At 47.4% G+C, this 19,876-nt stretch overlaps 1 protein-coding gene across 1 annotated transcript in view; it reads right to left on the bottom strand.

The window, feature by feature from the left end:
- Nucleotides 1-1,712: 1,712 nt before the first annotated feature.
- The window catches only part of EVC2 (EvC ciliary complex subunit 2), a 144,545-nt gene continuing 126,381 nt past the window's right edge, over nt 1,713-19,876 (bottom strand). The window contains exons 18-22 of the mRNA XM_024741863.1: nt 18,570-18,787; nt 15,763-15,850; nt 8,454-8,650; nt 5,626-5,727; nt 1,713-3,077 (exon numbers count right to left, since the gene is read on the bottom strand). Coding sequence (XP_024597631.1) covers nt 2,807-3,077; nt 5,626-5,727; nt 8,454-8,650; nt 15,763-15,850; nt 18,570-18,787 — 876 coding nt within the window. The 3' untranslated portion in view covers nt 1,713-2,806. The remainder of the gene's footprint in view (nt 3,078-5,625; nt 5,728-8,453; nt 8,651-15,762; nt 15,851-18,569; nt 18,788-19,876) is intronic.

Raw genomic sequence — 19,876 nt, forward strand, 5'->3', positions numbered from 1 at the left:
ATGATCCATGGGACACTGAGCCTCAGAGAGGTTAGCAATTTTCTCAAATTCTCCCAACTTGTAAGTAATGGAGCCCCATCTTGAAATCAAGTCCTCTCAATTCAAGTTCCCTGGAGCTTCTCTCTTATGAATAGGCTTCCATGTATTGTGGCAGGTACAGCCCTTCTAGAAGGGTCACTGTCTTCATGTAGGGTGAAAACAGGAATGAAAGGAACCGCAAAGCTCAATGTTATGAGTATGTAAAAACATAATAAATAAGCTACATTTATTGTATATCAACCTTTTATTGAACACCAACATTTTATATAATATCCAACATCTTCACTCTTTGTGACATCCCTACCCTAAGGTAGGTATTAGGACCCCTGTTTTACAGATGAGGAGACTAAGGTTCAGAGTGGTAAAGTGACTTGCTTAAAAGTTGTAGAGCCAGGATTTAAACCTGAGCTACCCGATTCCAGGAGCACAAGATTTCCCTATCACATCTTCGTGTTTCTCATGCAGTGAGTTTAGAGAAATTAAATCAATAGCTAGTCTTTGTCTATTAACATAAGGAGTTATTATTAGGTTCAAATGCTCTATTTTGAATAGTTTGAGCACCTCCTGTTGTTGCTAATAATCTATTCAATCAGCCGTCAGCCCATAAATTTGACCTATTTTTTCGAATCCTATGTGCAATCTATTTTCAACCATGCATAATTCTAGCAGAGTCCTAGAATCAGGAAATTATTAGAAAGGCAGATGGGTCACCTTCAAGAAATACAGAAGGACATAGATGTGGTACACACCACCACCAAACACTTTACTGATCCAGTTTCATCTAATCTTCATAACAAGGGATTCTCGTCATCCTTTTGTTGATGAAGAATACGAGGCTCTGAAAGGTCAGGTGACTTCCACAGGACACACAGCTCACGAGTAACATAGCAGGATCTGAACTTAAGTAGGCTTACGCCAAAGACCATGCGTTTTCCACTCCACTATCCTGTGTGAAAATCACTGCTCTTTCTCTCCTCTCTCTTCTCACTTGAGCTTCTGATGGGAAAACTGACCCCATCCACTCTTCTCCCCTGCATTTGGACTGTGTACTTGTGCATATCTGCTAATGCAGAGATATGGCCAACTGGCAGCCACTATGATGGTACACAGCTGCCCCCTGGAAGAAGTGCAACCCCAGGCAAAGATCCCTGATCACCATGCTGCACGCATGCTGATGGGAAACTGCAAACAAGACTTGGCCTTCGGGTTACCAAAGGCAATGCGATGTCTCATGGCAGGTAAGGGTTTGAAAGCTAGGAGACTTGGGTTCAAAGTGAGGACTCCTCCCTTACACATGGTGTGATCACAGGCGAGTTACTTAAACTTTCTGAGTCTCAGTTTCCTTGGCTGTAAAATGGGAGTAGTGATCCTCATCTGCTGGGTATTGTCAAGGATTAAGAAGTGGGTTCAATAAAAGGGAACGAAGTTGGGTCATTTGTAGAGACGTGGATGGATCTAGAGACTGTCATACAGAGTGAAGTGAGTCAGAAAAAGAAAAACAAATATCGTATATTAACACATATATGTGGAACCTAGAAAAATGGTACAGATGAATTGGTTTGCAGGGCAGAAATTGAGACACAGATGTAGAGAACAAACGTATGGACACCGAGGGGGGAAAGTGGCGGGGGGTGGTGGCGGTGGTGGGATGAATTGGGAGAGTGGGATTGACATGTATACACTGATATGTATAAAATAGATAACTAATAAGAACCTGCTGTATATAAAAAAAAAAAAGTGGGTTCAAGTAGCTGTAAGGGTCTAGAAGCAACTCTCACGTAAGAGACGTTTCATCAGAATCCCTTTTCTTCTCGTTGGTGACAGGATTCCCTGCCTAATCATTTCCCACGCTTAGGAAAGACCCATTATAATTGTATTCTTTGCCTGGTTCTCAGAAAAGCTCATATAATGATCCAACCACACTGTGAGGATGGAGAGGGTCAGGGCACAGGAAAGCACTTTGTGCAACACGAGGACCTGTGCGCAGTCAGTTTGCTGGCAAACACCTGAGGGCAGGTATGTGTCCATTTACCAAGTCCAGGAGAAGGGACAAGGGTTTGGGGCCGTAAAGAGTTCAGTGAGTCCTGGCTTTGTTACTTAGTGGCTTTATCATCTTGCCTAAATCCCCTCACCTCCTTAAGCCTCTGAGTTTCCTGATTTGAGTTGGATATGGTATCGCCCAGTGGCTGGCACATCTTCTGTCCCCTGGAAAGACGGAGGGCAAATTTCCATTGAACATCACAACGTGATGGCCAAAACCCAAGAAGGGATTAAAAATAAATGGTTCCTACAGAAAGCAAAGACGAGTTCCCTTGAGAAGAGCTTTAGGGAAAATGCTCTTCTTTCAAAAGCTCCCTTGATGAAAATAGAATATGTAACAAACACACAATGTGAGAGAAGAGAGAGGCTTGCCTTCAACATACAGCCCACTCTTCAGCCAGGTGTTGCGGGGATGTGAATTAGGGGCCCGGGGCTCCTCTAGACCTTCAGCAAGGTGGGACTGAAAGCAATGAGGGTTCACGGGCTGGTCCCCTGTCTCTTCATGTCCCTTGCGATGCTGAAGGGAAATGGGCCATCTGGGAATTCATGGGACCAGACTAAACTGAGCCCATGAAAGTCATGGTGAGGGAGGGAGAGTGGATGTATCTGTCCTCTGCAAGTGCAGTTACTACCTGCAAGTTGTACATTATAAACACATACACACACTCATGTGGGCAGGAGAAAACAAATCTTTCTGTCTTCAGACTCCCTGGAGCTTTCCTTTGGGCTAGTTCATGCCCAAGGCCCAAGTGGCCTTTTTGGCATTCAGAAAGTTCTTCTTCTTTTTCCTGGGAGGAAGGTGCAGTGAGATCTCCGGCTCCTTTGGATTTCTGAAGATAAAGAGCTTTTCGCCAGTGTTTAATAAATCAATGGTTTCTGCCCCTACAATGGGCACCGGAGCCAGTTCACCAATGGACTCCAGTGACAGGTGTGGCCAACTTCCTTTTCCAGAGAATATCACCCTCTCTCTGAGAGGGGTACACGTCTTCTTTAATATGCTAAAGAAAGAACAGAAGATCAGATACGACGTTTTTGGCAACTGACTCTCCCGTGTCCTGAAAGAGTTCTCTAGGAAAACCCCCTTTTGTCCCTAGGGCCCCAATCAAGTGTCTTTTTTTTTTTTCAAGTGTCTTTTAAAGAAAGGTTTTGCCCTGTGGTTGCCAGGTTGCCCCCGAGATTAGCTGAAGCCTGTAGCAGCGGTGGCTGCAGACAGCTCTCACCAACTCATGACTGTTCACTTTTGTGGAGTTTTGTGAGCCTGTGGTCATCATATTGTCAGCACGGAATCAGCCATGGTGGGAGTGTTTCACACCACGGAAACTAAGTGCTACAAATCAGAGCTCCCATCTCCCCCCGGAACAATTGTGAGACATTTCCTAGGACACCCCTGCCTGTGGGCTTCACACTAAAAGCAGGCTGATAAAACCTGATTATAAAGCAACAGTTAGAAGTTAGGTAAAATGTGTTTGAAATAGGACAGAGCAACACACTTTGAGAATATCCTGTAAAAGGACTGCTGGAACCCTGCCCATAAGCAGTCCAGTCCCTAAATCCTGGTTGCTCTTGATAATGGTTCTGACTCCTCCTGAGAGCGCTCTACAACCTGAAAGCCACAGGGTCCTTGCCCAAGCGGTGCAGGACGAGGCCATGTCACTGGGAGTCGACCTACTGGAGGCCACTGGTAGGCTCGTGGGCCCTTCCTGAACAGGCGTGGCTAATGAGGCTCCATCCCCCTCAGCACGAACTCCTGCCCTGGCAGCTGCATGATCTGAGCAAGGACTCAAAGGCAACTCGGACTGATTCACAGTCTCTCCTCCTCCCACCATTGTACACAGCATCTCAAGGCAAAAAGGCGAGTACAGTGATCCGAGACAGTGGCGCCAGGGTTCTCCTGATCTGTACTCGCCCACTTGTGTCAGTGCAGCCCAGGAAGGCATCCAGCAGCCCCATCCCCATGCTAATCTAGAACAACTGACTTCCGTTCCTTAGTGGAGCGCTTTACAGTATACAGCTTGAATTGAATTTTCTTGGTTTGGGCTCAATATCCGGTTCTAATTTCTCTGGGACTAAATTCTGATACCTGGCCCATTATCAATGGCTCCCAGATTTTTATTCATGGACTATTGGGGAAGCTTGTCTCTGTGGCTTCACCGGAGCCCTGAGAAATTATGGAAGGGGCAGGACACTTCTCTTGGACATCCTCTGTTTCCAGAGCACACTTTGGTTATCACATTTTTTTTTTTTTTTTTTTTTTTTTTTGCGGTACGCGGGCCTCTCACTGTTGTGGCCTCTCCCGTTGCGGAACACAGCCTCGGGACGCGCAGGCTCAGCGGCCATGGCCCACGGGCCCAGCCGCTCTGCGGCATGTGGGATCTTCCCGGACCGGGGCACGAACCCATGTCCCCTGCATCGGTAGGCGGACTCTCAACCACTGCGCCACCAGGGAAGCCCCTGGTTATCACATTTTAACCTTTTATGTTAAACGGTCTAACGTAACTCTTGTGACTCATGTTACCCTTTTTCCGAATCTCTAGTGGGAAACACGCGAGACCCTTGGTCTGTTGTTCGTAGCACCCTAAAACCGCGCTGCCTCTAACTTTCCTCTGCTCTCCAGGTGTGTAATCACCACAGCTGAAAGAGAAGGCACTCAGGAGAGTGAGAAGAGCGCTGGCCCGGAAGTTCAGGGAAATAAAGGGGTTGGTTACATGGCCCTAAATCCCACGGTCACTTTTAACAGCTGCAGGCATGGGGTCTCTTCCTCTGACCTCCCTGAGCTGGTGAGGCGTGGCCGTGGCATTTCCCCCACTTTCCAGAAAGTGGGGAGGCTCAGTGCAGCAAGGTGAGAGAGGGCTTTTGTAAACTATAAAGTCTGAACATTTATAAGGAATTATTCTCCTTCTAATGAGATTCCATTTAAAAAGAGCCCTTAGTTAAAATAAATACTGCAATTAAAATGCTAATAAATGACAGAACATTCTCCCACTGATAGCTGGTGGCTATCTTCAGCTCATAAACTAAGCGCACTTTGCATTTTTTTTTTCAATTGAAGTATAGTTGATTTACAATATTGTGTTCGTTTCAGGTGTACAGCAAAGTGCACCTTTTCCATTTTAGGTTATTACAAGCTATTGAATATAGTTCCCCGTGCTATATAGTAAATCCTTGTTGTTTATCTATTTTATATCTAGTAGTTTGTATCTGTTAATCCCATACTCCTAATTTATCCCTCCCCACCCTGCCCCCACTATCCCCTTTGGTAACCGTAAGTTTGTATTCTATGTCTGTGAGTCTATTTCTGTTTTGTAAATAAGTTCATCTGTATGACTTTTAAAATTCCACTTATAAGTGGTATCATATGATATCTGTCTTTCTCTGCTTACTTCACTTCAAACTAAGCCCACTTTAAATAAAGACTGCGGTCTTTAGGGAAGGAATGTTGACATGTTTGCAGTAACCCTCCCTTTGTGGTCCCCTCCGCCTCCCCTTCCCAGCTCACAGGCAGCCTGGTTGCCCTCCTCAGCCCACCTGAGCAGATGCCCTCATTACCTCTCTTTCCTCTTGTGAGCCCAGAGCATCTTTTCTAATCCTCTGCTTATCAGTTCTCCTCGAAGTTTGCTCTCAAAGGCTTGCCACCAGCCCTGATGTTTCCTGAGGGCAAGAAGGGAGCGTTCTTATATTTTCAAAAAGAACAGAATCTTCAAGCGATGCAACATCTTAAAAAGCACTGTGGGGACTCCTTCCCTCAGTGTGACCTTTGGCTGACATGAGAAACCCTGAGAGTTTTCACGTTTGTTCTCTCACTCACTCTGTGAACACTGATCAAGCATCTTTTCTGGCCGAGTCAAGACACGGTCTCTGCCGCAAGGGGTTCCCAATCCACGGGTCACAGACAGGTCCCAGGTGACATCAGTCAGATAAAGGAAGGCTGCCGAGATGCGGGACACTTGAGCTGAATCTTGGTATCTCAGCAGGGAACGCATGGTGCATTCGAGAAGGAATGGGCTCTCTGCCTTGGCTTGTGTGCAGTCCACCTCCCCCACCGGAGCGGACACCCCATGCAGCAGGACTGTCCCTTACTCTCCCACGTGCACCAGTGCCTAAGACAGTCGACATACTAGGATCTCAGTGAGTGTTCATGAATACATGAATAAGAAGGTTGAGAAGGCACAGTGGAAGCTTGGAAGGTGGGTGAGGCAGGGAGTCCTCATGCCACGTGAAGGAGTGTGATTCTCGACCGAAGAAGGGACAGTGTATAAGGAATAGGGGGTGGGGAGGTGTTCGCAGGCTTGGGCTCAAATCAAGTCAGTAAAGATCAGTGTAGCAGAGTCCTGTCTATGCCTGCCTCTGGCCAAGTTCATGCTCTGCCTCAGCTGGTTCACACTGCCCAGCTGGTGGGGTGAAGGACCCTTGCCCACGCTGGGCCAGGCTCTCTGTCCCAGGAGTCTAGCTCTTGGGCAGAGAAGGCTGGTCCTCTGAAGGGAGCACCCAGAGAGGATGGTCTCCGTGCTCTCCTTGTCCTGCCCATACAGGGACCCGGCGTACAGCTCTTCCTGGATTCTGACAGGTCCCTCACACACCCTTTCTTGCTTAGATTCATCAGTCAGTTTCTGCTGCGTGAAACCCAAGACTCTGAACTGACGGTGTGCCCAGGCACCAGTCGCTTGGGACACAGGAGTAGTGACTGCCCTGCCCTCAGAGGCTGTGGTGAGTGGCTTTTGACTCCAGACGTCATCCAGTCTACTTGGCCATGAGGTCGGGCTACACAAGGGCATGCCCATGTTCCACACTCCTGGCGGCAAGCCACCTGGGCGCTCCTGCTTTGTCCCACATCCACCTGCCCATGCCGGCTTACCAGCCTCCCAAACTAAACTGGCCGAAGGGGAGCCCGTAAATAAGGTCCTCGTGGGCAGCCCTCAGGCAGAGGTGACATCGCTGTGACCCTGCACATTCCTGCTCCAGCGTCACCACCGACATCTGCCACCTTCATGCTCTTGCCTGACTGGGCACTGAGAGAAACCAGGCTGAGACGTGCAACTCTCTGACCGCACCCAGCTCTCTGACCACGCCCACACCAGCCCTGACCCCACCGACACCCCAGCTCCTGTTACCACACTCACATCCAGCCCTCGTGGTGGGCCCCACCAACTCTAGGAAGGCTCGTCTCAGCCCCTGTGGACTCCCACCCCTGCTCAACAGCTGTTGTTCCCAGGCTCCTATCCTTCCTTTCACTCTAACCCTACTCTTAGCCCTCAGCTGAGTCAGGGACCCCCTTTACGAGTCGGGAAAAATAATGTACATACACACCTTTCCACACCATCATGCCATTCTGGAAGACTCATGGGCTCCGAGACACCCATCCCCAGCCTCCTGTGGGTCCTGGTTGAGGATCTCAGCTTCACTGCCTGGCCTTCAACACTTTCAGGTCTGCTCGCGGCTTTCCTTGTAGCCTCAGCCCCAGCAAATTCTGCTCTCAAGTGGCACCACTGGCTGCCCCAAACCCACCTTATCCACAGCCCCACTTCATGTCTTGACTTATAAAGACCCTTAACTGATCAAACGCACACCTGAAACTTGACCCTAAAAAAGTAGCTCTGCAGCATTATCCATAATTGAGGAGAAATGAACACAAACTAAATGTCCGGTAAGAGGATAACAGTTACATACACTATGCTACACACCTCAGTGGAATAATAGGCAGCTGTTAAAAATAATATCTATGGAGATGTTTCAATAACTGGGAAAAGTATCAATTTTAATTTGTTAATAAAAACAGCAGAAATAGCATCAAAATACTGTGATAATTAGAAAGCCGTCTGCACGTGGACAAGAGTCGAAAGGTAATAAGCAAACTTGCCTCTGATATAACGTTCTGAAAAGCACGACACAAGGTTGTATATACTGGGATTCCTATACACACACACACACAATGCACACACTCATAAAACCCAGCAGAGGAAACATGTTCTGGAGGAAGAATGGTAGCAAAACGCTAACAGCCATTTTCTCCAGCTGATAGAACAATGGATATACTTTTCTTCTTTTTCTTTATGTATTTATTGTATTTATTTATTTCCTTTATTATTTATTCCTTGGGCTGTAAATATGCATATATGGCATATTTACAGCCCAAGGCTACTTATTCTCTTAAGATTCTACCGGGGAAATGAATTGGTGATGAAAAGAGAAGCTGTGGACAAAATACTTGGGTCTGCCATGACTTACACAGAGGATGCATAGCGACTCTCCGGGATGCTGTCTGTTTCTTGAGCAAAGAAATTCCCCTGGGAAGGTGGGTGTGCTTGTGCCCCGTGGTCCCACTCCCCTCTGCCATCTGTTCTCTCTACAGGGACCTCGTCTTCCCACCCTGTACTCACCCCCTCCTGCCCAGGTCAGCCTGCACCCCGCCGCCGTCACTCTCCGCTGTGTGGTCCTGATGCCTCTGGCCCACGGGATCCAGCACGGAGAGCAGCTCGGGCTGCAAGGCTGCAGGCACAGCCACGCTCAGGAGCCAACGCACCGTGCTCCCCGGCAGCATCGTCAGCTTCGACAGGTAGGACGCCAGTCTCAGCTCCTAGAGGAGTGAACGCAGGGACTCAGAGCCTCACGGCTCTAACCTTGACGAACAGCAAGTTTTAATGGATCACAGTCTTAGGACTTTTTGTCCCAGGGAGATAAATATTTTAGTACCTCAGTCTTAAAACCATGTTCCCAAAGTCACAGAGCTGTCAAGAAAAATCTATCTGGTCAGCAGCCTTAGCTTGCCATGACATTCCCCAAGCCTTCATCCATCTCTTCCAACTACTCTCCACTCACTCTTCACAGTTGCAGCCTGGGCCCTTAGTAATTTCTCCTTCTGCTCATGTTTCGTGAGGCGATAGGGCTCAGAGGGAACAGCACAGACTGGAAACGACTGAAATGTGCCTAAATCAGTGGATGGTTAAAGAAACTGTGCTATGGCCATGCCACGGAATACCAGTCTGCAGTGAAAGGAAAGAACTGGATGGATCCCTAGGGCGCTTCGCTGCGTAAAAAGAGCCAGGCCCCGCTGTACTTCCGCGTGAATAACATTCCAGAGGTGACAAAATTTAGAGATGGGGAACAGAGCATTATTGGCCGGGGTTAGGGGTGTGGAGGGGAAATGGATATAACCATAAAAGCGTAGCACAAACAGATCTTTGTGGTGACCAAACAGTTCGACATCTTAAATGCGGTGTCATGCTAAACTACATGTGGTAAAATGACACGGAACTATACATGCGTTTTATATGCATGTCAACTTTCTGGTTTTGATATTGTCCTAGGGTCCTGTAAGATGCAACCATGGGGGGAAACAGTGAAACAGGGGTCAAGGCACTGGAACTCTCCATACTAGCTTTGCAACTTCTTGTGAACCTAAAAGTATTTCAGAAAAAGGTTTGAAAAGGAGAAAGAGAGAGTACAGGCAGGCTCTGCACTCCCCCCAAACCTGTGTTGGCTCCCAGCCCCAATGCACAGAACTGTGTATCCTTGGGAAGTGCCTTTATTTCTCTTCAGGCCCCAGCTCCCTCATATTGTAAAATGAGCTAACAATAATACCTATGTCAAAAGGCTTTGTGAGGACAACATGAGCTGTGACGTGTAAAACTGGTCTGTGTTAAGAAGGCAAACTCCCTTTCTTAGCAATAGTATGGGCATGCCTGGCCACCTGGCCAACCAGAGACCTTCCCTGGGATTTTACACAGCAAACCCAGGAGAAAAAAAGCACTCTATACAGCAAAACCAGGAGAGCTGGATGCTGAAAGGCCATCAGCTCAGGGCTGTCAGCTTTCATGTCCCTTCCTGTGTGGAATAAGCTTATTAGTGGACACAAAGAAACAGGGGAGAGAGACAGAGAAGGAGAGAGACCCACAAAGAGTCCTTTGCCAGTTGAGCCCCCAGAGCTCAGCTCTGCTCTTGGAGGGGACAGTCAGGGTATTAATACATTTCGTTTACACTCAAACTAGTTTGAAATGAATTTCTGTTACCTTCACCTAAAAAGAATTCTGACTTTACAAGACATCTAAGTGCCGTGCTTGACAAATCAAGGTCATTCAGTGAGTGTTTGTTGTTGCTGTTGTTACAGTATTTGTATGAGTTTCCTACTGCAGCTGTAACAGATCACCCCAAACTTGGGCTTAAAACAACACACATTTATTCTCTTACGGTTCTGGAGGCCAGAAGTCTGAAATCAGTGTCACTGGGCTAAAGTCAAGGTCACCCAGGCTGGCTCCTTCTGGAGGCTGCCGGGGAGAATCCCTTCCCTGGCCTTCCCTAGCGTCAGCTGCTGCCTGCATTCTTTGGCGTATGGCCCCTTCCTCCACCTTCAAAGTTCATCCTCCAATCCCTGCTTCTGTCATTCTCACATGGCCTTCTCTTCAAGCTGTGACTCCTGCTTTCCTCTTGTAAGGACACTTGTGATTACATTTAGGGCCCACTGGGATAATCGAGGATAACACCCCCATCTTAAAATCCTTAATCACATCTGCAAAATCCCCTTTGCCGTGGAAGGTCATATTCACAGGTTCTGGGAATTAGGACTTAGACATGTTTGGTGGGCCATTGTGCCAGATTATTAGTGCACTTATTCATTCAACCAACACCACGATGGGGTCCTACTGGGCGCCAGACCCTGTTCCAGGCACCGGAGGCAGAGCAGTAAGTAACACAGACAAAGTCTCTGCCTTCACGAGGCTCACAGTCAGGTCAAAGAGACAGATGGTAAGCCTACAAAGAAACACCGTATCAGGCAGTGTAGGTGCCAGGATGCAAAACAAGGCAGGATAAAGAGACAGAGGGTGAGGGGCGGGGGTGGCTGATATTTGAGACAGGTGGTCAGGGAAGGCTTCTCCGAGGAGGTGACGTCTGAGCAGGGACCTGAATGAAGTGAGGAAGTGAACCACGGGCATATGGAAGGGAAGAGCTTTCCAGGAAGAGGGAAGGCAAGGGCGAAGACCCTGAGGTGGGGATATCCTTGGCACGTTTCATGGAGAGCGAAGGAGGCCAGTGTGGCTGGCATGGACCGTGTGAGAAGGAGAGTGACAACAGTTAAGTTGGGACAGGTGGCGGGAGATCAGCTCATACGGACCTTTACATCATAGGGAGGATTTGACTTGTCTTCATGGTGAGCTGGGGAGTCATTGCAGGAATTTAAGCAGTGGGAATGGCATGAGCTGATTCTCATTTTTTAAAGATGACTTCAGATGACACAGGGGCCATGAACCATCTGCAACAAGTGAGGTAGCAGAGGGGCGGCATCTCAGGCAAGAGATGGTAGCTGTGTGAGCCAGAGTGGTGGAGGGGTGGTGGTGAGAAGTGGTGGGACGCGGGAGACTCTTTGATGGTAGAGCCAACAAGGTTCATTGAAAGACAAGAATAAAGGATGACTCCACCATCTTTCACTTGGGCTGCTGGGTAACTGGTGTCATTTACTCAGATGAGTGGAGCAAACCTGGGACAGGGGACTGTCAGTCACTCGGAGTTCTATTTGGACAGGTTAAGTCACTAATGGCGATGTCAAGTCTCAAGTTCAGGGCAGGGGTCTGGAGCTAAGATTAGATGGTAATCAGTGTGGTGATGACATCAGCAAGGGAGTGAATGTAGATGAGAGGGAATGAGGTCCAACGACCGAGTCCTCAGGCTCCCAACGTCCAAAGGCCACGATGCATCCAAAACAGGGGCTTGAGCACAGGTAGCCAGAGGGCTGGGAGAGAACCAGGTGTCCAGGGTTTGGAAGCCAAGGAGGGAACATATTCAAGGAAAGGGCTGTGGATCAAGTGCCACAGAGAGGTCAAGAAGGACAAAGACATGGACTTGACCACTGGATTTGGAAACATGGGGCTGCTTACTACTTTGACCCATGCTTTCAGTGCAGTGATGGGGAAAAGTGTTATTATAAATACCAAGCTCTTTCCTGGCGACCCGTGTGCTTCCTTCTGCCTGTAGTACACTCTTCCCCAAAGTGCTCTCTGTCTGGCTCTCCTCAACTCATTCTTTTGGTTTCTACACCCGTGTGGGGCTCCTGGAAGCCTTTCCTGACCCCACATTCTGGGACAGATGCCTCTCCTCTGCTTTTCTCTGGTGTTCAACAACTCTCTTCTGTCCAATTCTTGTATAAAATTCAATTGTCCAATTTCTCATGTGTCTCTGCAAGGAGGTTTTAGGATGGGGTCAGCATCACATGCGTCTCTACCTCCAGCATTTAACCCGGTTCCCAGCATAGAGAAAAACATCAACAGACGTGGGTCGAATAAATGAAGGATAAACTCCATCAACACCCCGTAGACTCACTTCTTCCTGAGGCAGAGGAGTAACCCTTCATCACTGGGATCCCCACTGGTGAATATGGGGACCCGCCGGCCCACTGCCATGGCTCTCCCAGCTCTGAAGCTTTCTGATCAATAAAATAATCCTTAACAAAGGTCAATTAACTGGGTCGGGTCTTCCTGAAGGTGATGACACAAAAAGCATCTGTGTGGGTCACTTCTAGAGACTGAAATGAGTCACAAAGCAATGTGGGGACCGGCTGTTCATGCAGAAGACGGTGGCAGAAAGACCAGGCTTAACAGCAGGCCCTGCCTGCCCCTCTCTCCTGTTCTGCTTCACCACCACTGGACCTGGCACGGATTTCCATTGTTTGGGTGTATCTTGGCATATTTCATCCTTGCCTTGATCTTTAAGAAATACTGCTAATTTTAAGGAATCAAACAATGTAGAAAAGCACAAAAATGTTAAAGTAATTATTCCAAATGCCACTGTCCAGAAATAGTTATCAGTACCATTAGGCAAACCACGTTCCAGGAATATTTTTAGGCATATACATAAGTAGATGAATGGAGGGATGGATGGATGGATGGGTATACAGATGGACAGATGGGTGAATGGATAGATGGATGATGGATAGTGGGGGGATGGATGGATGGGTGGTTACGTGGATAGATGGACGAGTGGCCAAATGGACAGATGGATGGATGGATGGTGGGTGGGTGGATGGATGGATGGACAGACAGCTGGACTGATGGACAGATGGGTGGATGGATGGACGGGTAGACAAATGGACAAGTGAATGGATGGATGGATAGACAGACAGATGGAGTGACGGCCAGATGGATGGATGGACATGACTATAAAAACGAGATCATAATCCACATAAAATACTATTTGGTTTATGTATTTATTTTGTTAATTGCCTGCTTTCCCCACCAGAATATCAGCTCCTGAGAGCATGGGCTTTATCTGTTTTTGGGGTTTTTTTTGTGGTACGCAGGTCTCTCACTGTTGCGGGCCCTCCCGTTGCAGAGCACAGGCTCCGGACGCGCAGGCTCAGCGGCCATGGCTCACGGGCCCAGCCGCTCCGCGGCATGTGGGATCCTCCCGGACCGGGGCACGAACCCGCGTCCCCTGCATCGGCAGGCGGACTCTCAACCACTGCGCCACCAGGGAAGCCCTATCTGTTTTGTTTGCTGCTAAAATCCCAGTGCCTAGGATAGCACTTGCCACTTACTAGGAGCACAGTCAATATTATTCAAGAACAAAGCCCGTTTAGAAGATCTTAAGCTGAATCTAAGTCATCCTTTATGTGGTTAGAAAAGAATGCCACTCTGCTGTCTACAGTGGCTGCAGTCATGCTGGAGCCCCAGGGGAGAAAGGAGGCGAGTTCAGTGAGGACCACAGATGGGGTCCCAGCCTCTCCCCACAGCACAGGGAAACTTCCTGCCTTGTGGGGTTAGTACCATTCATTTTTAAATGAGCACCCCCTTCCTGTTTTATTCATGAAGCAATTAGGAAATACTTTGCTTTAAAGGGAATTGTGCAGTAGCATGAAATGGAATGAGGAGAGCCTTTAAAGGGAAAAAAACCCTGATTTTAAACCAGCCCCCACTGACTGGCTATGGGACCCTGGCTAAGTCACATCACCTCTCTGACCCTCAGTTTCTTCATCTGTCAGGTGATGATCCTCTCCATGCCTCTCCTCAACGCTGGGCTGATATCAGCTGCTGTTTGTACCATCACCATCACAGAAGGGCTGATGGATTTGCAGCAGTGCCCTGGGGAGGCTCTTCCCACTGCCAGGGTCCCCAGAGCAATGGTGAGCATGAGCTGGGATGATGTGTGATGTGTCTAGCACAGAGCAGGCCTTCGAGAGTGTTATTTTGATATTGTCATAAACATGCAAAAAAGGAGGAGTTGGCAAAGTTGCATAAACATGAAAACATGGGTGCTCGTGTGGAAACTATCCTTCATGCAAATTTGGGAATTCAAACTATGCTGTCCCTAAGGCAGTGTAACCATGAGGAAATAAAACAGAAGAGAGAGAGAGAGACAGAGACAGAGAGATCACAAGAGAAAGAAGAAGAAAAAGGAGGAGAAGGAGGAAGAGGAGGAGGGGAGGAGGAGTAATTAGAAAGAGTAGGAGGAAGAACAGGGAGACAGGGAGGGAGACCTGGGGTTCCCTCGTTATCATCTCGCCTGGTACAGAGAAGAAACAGGTGAAATACAGGAGTCCTCTAAACGGGGAGTGATGGTTAACTTTACAGGTCATCTTGTCTGGGCCACAGTGTCAAGATATTTGGACAAACATCATTCTGGATATTTCTTTGAAGGAGCTTTTGGATGAGATTAACATTTAAGTCAGTGAACTTAAAGCAGATTGCTTTGATGTGGGTGGGCCCCATCTAAGCAGGTGAAGGCCCAAACAGAAAAAAGACTGACCTCTGAGCCACAGTGAATTCTGCCAGTAGTGGGCCTTTGGACTTGAACTGTTAACAGCAGCTCTTCCCTGGGTCTCCAGCCTGGTGGTCTATCCTGCCAGCCTATTTGGACTTGCCAGTCTCCATAATCACATGAGCTAATTCCTTAAAGTAAGTCTCTCTCTCCTTCTCTCCCCCCCAAGTCTTTGTGGTTCTGTTTCTCTGAAAAATCCTCACTAATACACAGGGGCCGGAAAAGAAACAAATCAGTTGAGTAGACTTTGCTGAGGGGACTCTACAAGGCACAGGGTTGGGGGCAGAGAAAAACCACCCCCTGACCATAGGGCCAATTCTTCAGCAGAATTCACAGTTTAAAAGAGCCAACAAATCAGAAATGAATCTGGATGAAATTCCACATGTGACACTTTGGCCATCTGTCAATTCTCTTAGTTACAAAGAAGCAAGGTGGGGGTGGGCAATCAGAGTGAGTGTGGAGATAGCTCAGTTCCTCCAGAGACCCAGGCCAGGGGCATCACGTGCTCTGCAGGGAAACTGAGCAGAAAGAGCACACCGTGCAGTCACCTACCCCAGGCTGAATCCTGAGCTCCAAGGAGCGGCAGTGAGCCCTGGAGCCCTCATGCCACCAATCTGGGCATGGTTCCTCTATTTGAAAAGTGGATATATTAAATGTATATATTAAAGTTACTTAAGACTGAGAAGAAGGAGGTCTGGGTGCCTGTCTAATTACAGAAACTGACCAGGGCAATGATTACTATTGTCATTGCTGCTGCCGTGACCCCCGATCAAATGTCCTCTCTGTGCTGGCCCTGGGCCAGGGGTTTTCACAGATCTGCTTGGCAGCTCCCAAGGTTCGTGTTATCATCCCCATCCTGAGGGTGAGGAAACGTGGACTCTGAGAAAAGGGTGAAGTGACGAGCTGGCAAGGGATGGACCCAGGACATGGCAAACTTGTTCTCACCTGGCTATACAGGGTCACAAAGGTGTCCGTCTCCATATTCTCCAGTAAATCTTCAAGCATGACACTGTTCTCTTGCTCCTCTCTCAAACTAGAGTGAAAACAAAATCTATATGAGTCCGGTTTTGTTACAAAGCTGGTTATTTAAATCCTAGTTATTTAAATAACAAGGGATCACAAATCTAATTAACATGATTTAAAAAAAAAAATCTATCCAAAGAGGTGGCCAGAAGAAGTTTGCTGGTTTTTAGCTAGATTACCTTGCAAATAATGTATCAGGGAGGGCTCACCAGGATGGAGAGCTCCTCGAAGCAAGAAGTTTTGTGGGAGCCATATGGAGAATTTTCTGTGGCTTTGCAGGGCAATCTGTGATCTGCATGGCTATCAGCATAACTGATGCCATCTTGGGCCCTTACAGTCTCTCCTGTCCTTCTGCTGACCCACCTAGGACTGTGCAGTGAATCACTTCTCTGTCATCAAGGGCTTTGTAATTAATAGATATTGTTTAATAATCATTAGGACCAGGTAGCCTCTATGCTTTGTTAGTCCCCAGACAAGGATGAAAACCTTCCCTGAAGTATTCCTGGCACCCACGAGACTAGTTACCCGTTCATAAATCTTCACTTAGGAATGCACATCCTATTTCCAAGGACCTATCCCCATACCTTAGGTTAGCTATAAAGTTGTCCCAATGGCCCCTTGGTGGTGCAGAATGCAGCTGTGAAGCCTTCTGGATTATTGTCTGCTTGATCCCACCTTGTGAGTATGTTACCCTAGATAAACAGATCCATTGGTTATATGGAGCTGCCTGCCTTGTTTTTCGGTCTCAAGATGTCTGCTCAGTCCGGTGGGCACTTTTCGTTCCCTCTGACCTCCAACCGTGATCCTAAGTTGAAAACTCTCAGTATTAGTTCATGCTTGTGCTCAAGAACACCAAGATCTGGAGTCTTCAATTACCATGTGACCTTGTGTTGAAGCGGGCCCAGAACCATCTCCCAAGAACGGACCTGACTCTGACCACAGAGGCTGGGTGGCACCTTATCACACGAGGTCTCTATCAGGCTTCTTGACTTCCCCACAAGGAGGTCCTCCCAGCCTATCCCTCAGCCAATCAAAGTTGGCATCTTGGGTTATCCATCCTGCATTCCTGCTGGTTAATACAATCCAAACCCAATCTGCAGGTACACTTCATACCGAAAGCTTGATCATCAGCATTTTCCACCATGAAGCATGGAGTACGTTACTAAAATCCTAAATCAAGTCTAAATAAAGTCAACATCTCTGAGCATTCTCCTCTGATCAAACAGATTCGGTCTTTTATGCAATTATTTCAATGGAAAACAGAACTGCACTTTGCTGTTGTGTTTACACAGAAAAGCGTAATCAAATACATTAAAATAACCTGTAATCTCACCACACAGAAATCACATCTATTACAATTTGGCCTATTCAGTTAATTTGTGTGTATGTTTTCAAAAATGAAATCATGCTGTATGTATAGTTTTCACCCTGTCCTTCACATGTCAACATTATATTCACAATAGAAAATTATGAAGCTGTTAAAAATTATGTTTTCCAGAAGATATATGTACCTCTATGTTCACTGCAACACTATTTACAATGGCTAAGATATGGAAGCAACCTAAGTGTCCATCCATAGATGAATGGACAAAGAAGATGTGGTATATATACACAATGGAATATTATTCAGCTGTAAAAAAAAGGATGAAATCTTGCATTTGGAGCAACATGGATAGACCTGGAGGGTATTATGCTAGGTGAAATAAGTCAGACAGAGACAAACAAATACCGTATGGTTTCACTTATATATATGGAATGTAAAAAACAAAACAAACGAACAAACAAGACAGAAACAGACTCATGGATACAGAGAACAAACTGGTGGTTGCTGGGTTGGGTTGGGGAGTAGGGGGGGTGGGAGGAGAGTCAAAATAGGTGAAGGGGATTAAGAGATACAAACTTCCAACTATAAAATAAATAAGTTATGGGGATATAATATACACATAGGGAATATAGTCAGTAATACTGTAACAACTTTGTATGGTGATGGATGGTAACTGGTTTTACTGCAGTGATCATTTCATAATGTATAAAAATATTGAATCACTATGTTGTACACCTGAAACTAATATAATCTTGTATGTTAATTGTAACTCAAAAATAAAATAAAATACCTAGACTCTGTAAGGGAAAAAATATTTTTTTCAACAGTTCTTAATGCCATGGGCAAAGGCTAATTGTTTAATTAATCGAAAAAGAATGCAAAAAACAACAACAAAAAAGAAGATCGGGGGTTCTGTCTGTTTTATAATTTTACAAAAGCAGGATATAAATATTATGTTTATGGTGAGGCCTGAGTAAGGCCTGTATTCACTGCATCGTGCAAATGTCAATTCCTGGTCTGGATAATGTGTTGTTATCCTGTGAGATGTTGCCACTGGGGGAAGCTGGGTGATGGGCCATGGAACCTCTGCACTGTTTTTTTCAACTTCTTGTGAGTCTATAATTATTTCAAAATAAAAAGCTGAAAAATATTACCTTCAGTAAAACCTCAATATTAAATATTCAATAGAAATTAAATATTAAAAGACTCAAAAAATGAAGTATAAAAAGATGTCAGGGAAGAAGCCTGTTACGAAGTTAGCGGCTCATGCCTGAGTGCTGGGAGGGCCTCTCAGATGGCAGCACGACAGCCCAGGTGGGCCTTATCCCACTGAGTCTGAGAGGCCAGGTGCCCCCCTGGCCTGCGGGGACTGAGCCTACACACTGCCCTTGGGCCCTTGGCTCACCTCTGCTGGTGACGCTCCAGTAACTTCTGACCCTTGCTCAGGGCCCGTCGCAGGACAGCCGAAACCTGCCTTTCAGAATCTGTCTCCTCCTCCGGCTCGTGCAGAAGCCCAGGCCCCTCACCTGCCCACTGCTGCCGACTCTCCAGGGCCCGCTGCAGCTGGGCCGCCTCCTGGCGTGCCAGCTGGTCCTCCAGCTTCCTCTCCAGCTCCTGGAGCTCCTGCACACAGAGGGGCAGGTGATGAGCCCAAGGCACGTGGACCGCAGGATAAAATCCGCCCTGCTTGGCACGGCACTGCAAGCCTAGCACCACCTCCTTTTGCTGCCTCCTGGATCTGGCCGTGCCAAACAGCATGACGAGACTGCATCTGGGTCTCTCACACCTCCGTGCCTTTGCACACACTGTACACCCACCTGCAGGGCCTTTCCCTGTTTGCCTGGCCAACTTTGAGTCTTCTTTCAAGGACTGGCTTTAGAAGAACCTCCTCAGGAAAGGGCTCTGTTCTGTGTTGGTCTCAGCCTGCGGACTGTGATGGTACTAGCTGGAGATGCCTGGGGGTCCACACTCCCTGGGGCAGCGCCCACAGGCATTTTCCTGACGGGCTGATGTCAAGGTTGAACCGGCCCTTGTGGTTCTTGTGATTGCAAGACTCAACCTCACAACAACCATCAAGGACCTTGAAAAAACAAGGTTTATTACTCACAGGCCCTCGAGGGTACATGGCACACCCAGGCCACACAGCAGGGTCACAAAGAGAGAGACAACATGGCCCTGGGGCTCTGCCTTTTGGATGGTCAAGGGCGGGGTGCCTAGTGTTTCACTGGTTCACTCTTTGTTGGTGAACTTAAATCATAATGGCAGGAATTAAGGTGCAGGGAGGGCAAAGCAGGGTCACTCAAGAGGTCAGGTATGTAGGTCAACCAGAGCTTTCCAAAAAAGGGAAATTCACGGGTGGGGCAGCCTGACTTTTATCTAGTTGTTTAGTTGGCAACCTGTTTATTTTCAGACGATGTCTTTGAAACGGATGCCTCGACAATCAAAAGCTGAATGTCAGGCACTTATATTACAATCAAAAAAGCTAATTGTCAGGCACTTACTAATGGCTCCCTAAGTCCCCTGGGAGATGCAGACTCCCCCTCCTCAACTGTCCACTCACCATCCCTCGTATTTTCCCATTACAGACTGAATGAATATTTGTGGTCCCTCAAAATCCACATGCTGAATCCCTAATCCCCAGTGGGATGGGGCTTGGAGGTGTGGCCTTTGGGGGTAATTAGGTTTAGATAAAGTTACAAGGATGGGGCCCCC

Source organism: Neophocaena asiaeorientalis, unplaced genomic scaffold, assembly GCF_003031525.2.
Source record: "Neophocaena asiaeorientalis asiaeorientalis breed wild unplaced genomic scaffold, Neophocaena_asiaeorientalis_V1.1 scaffold218, whole genome shotgun sequence".
Lineage (NCBI taxonomy): Eukaryota > Metazoa > Chordata > Mammalia > Artiodactyla > Phocoenidae > Neophocaena > Neophocaena asiaeorientalis.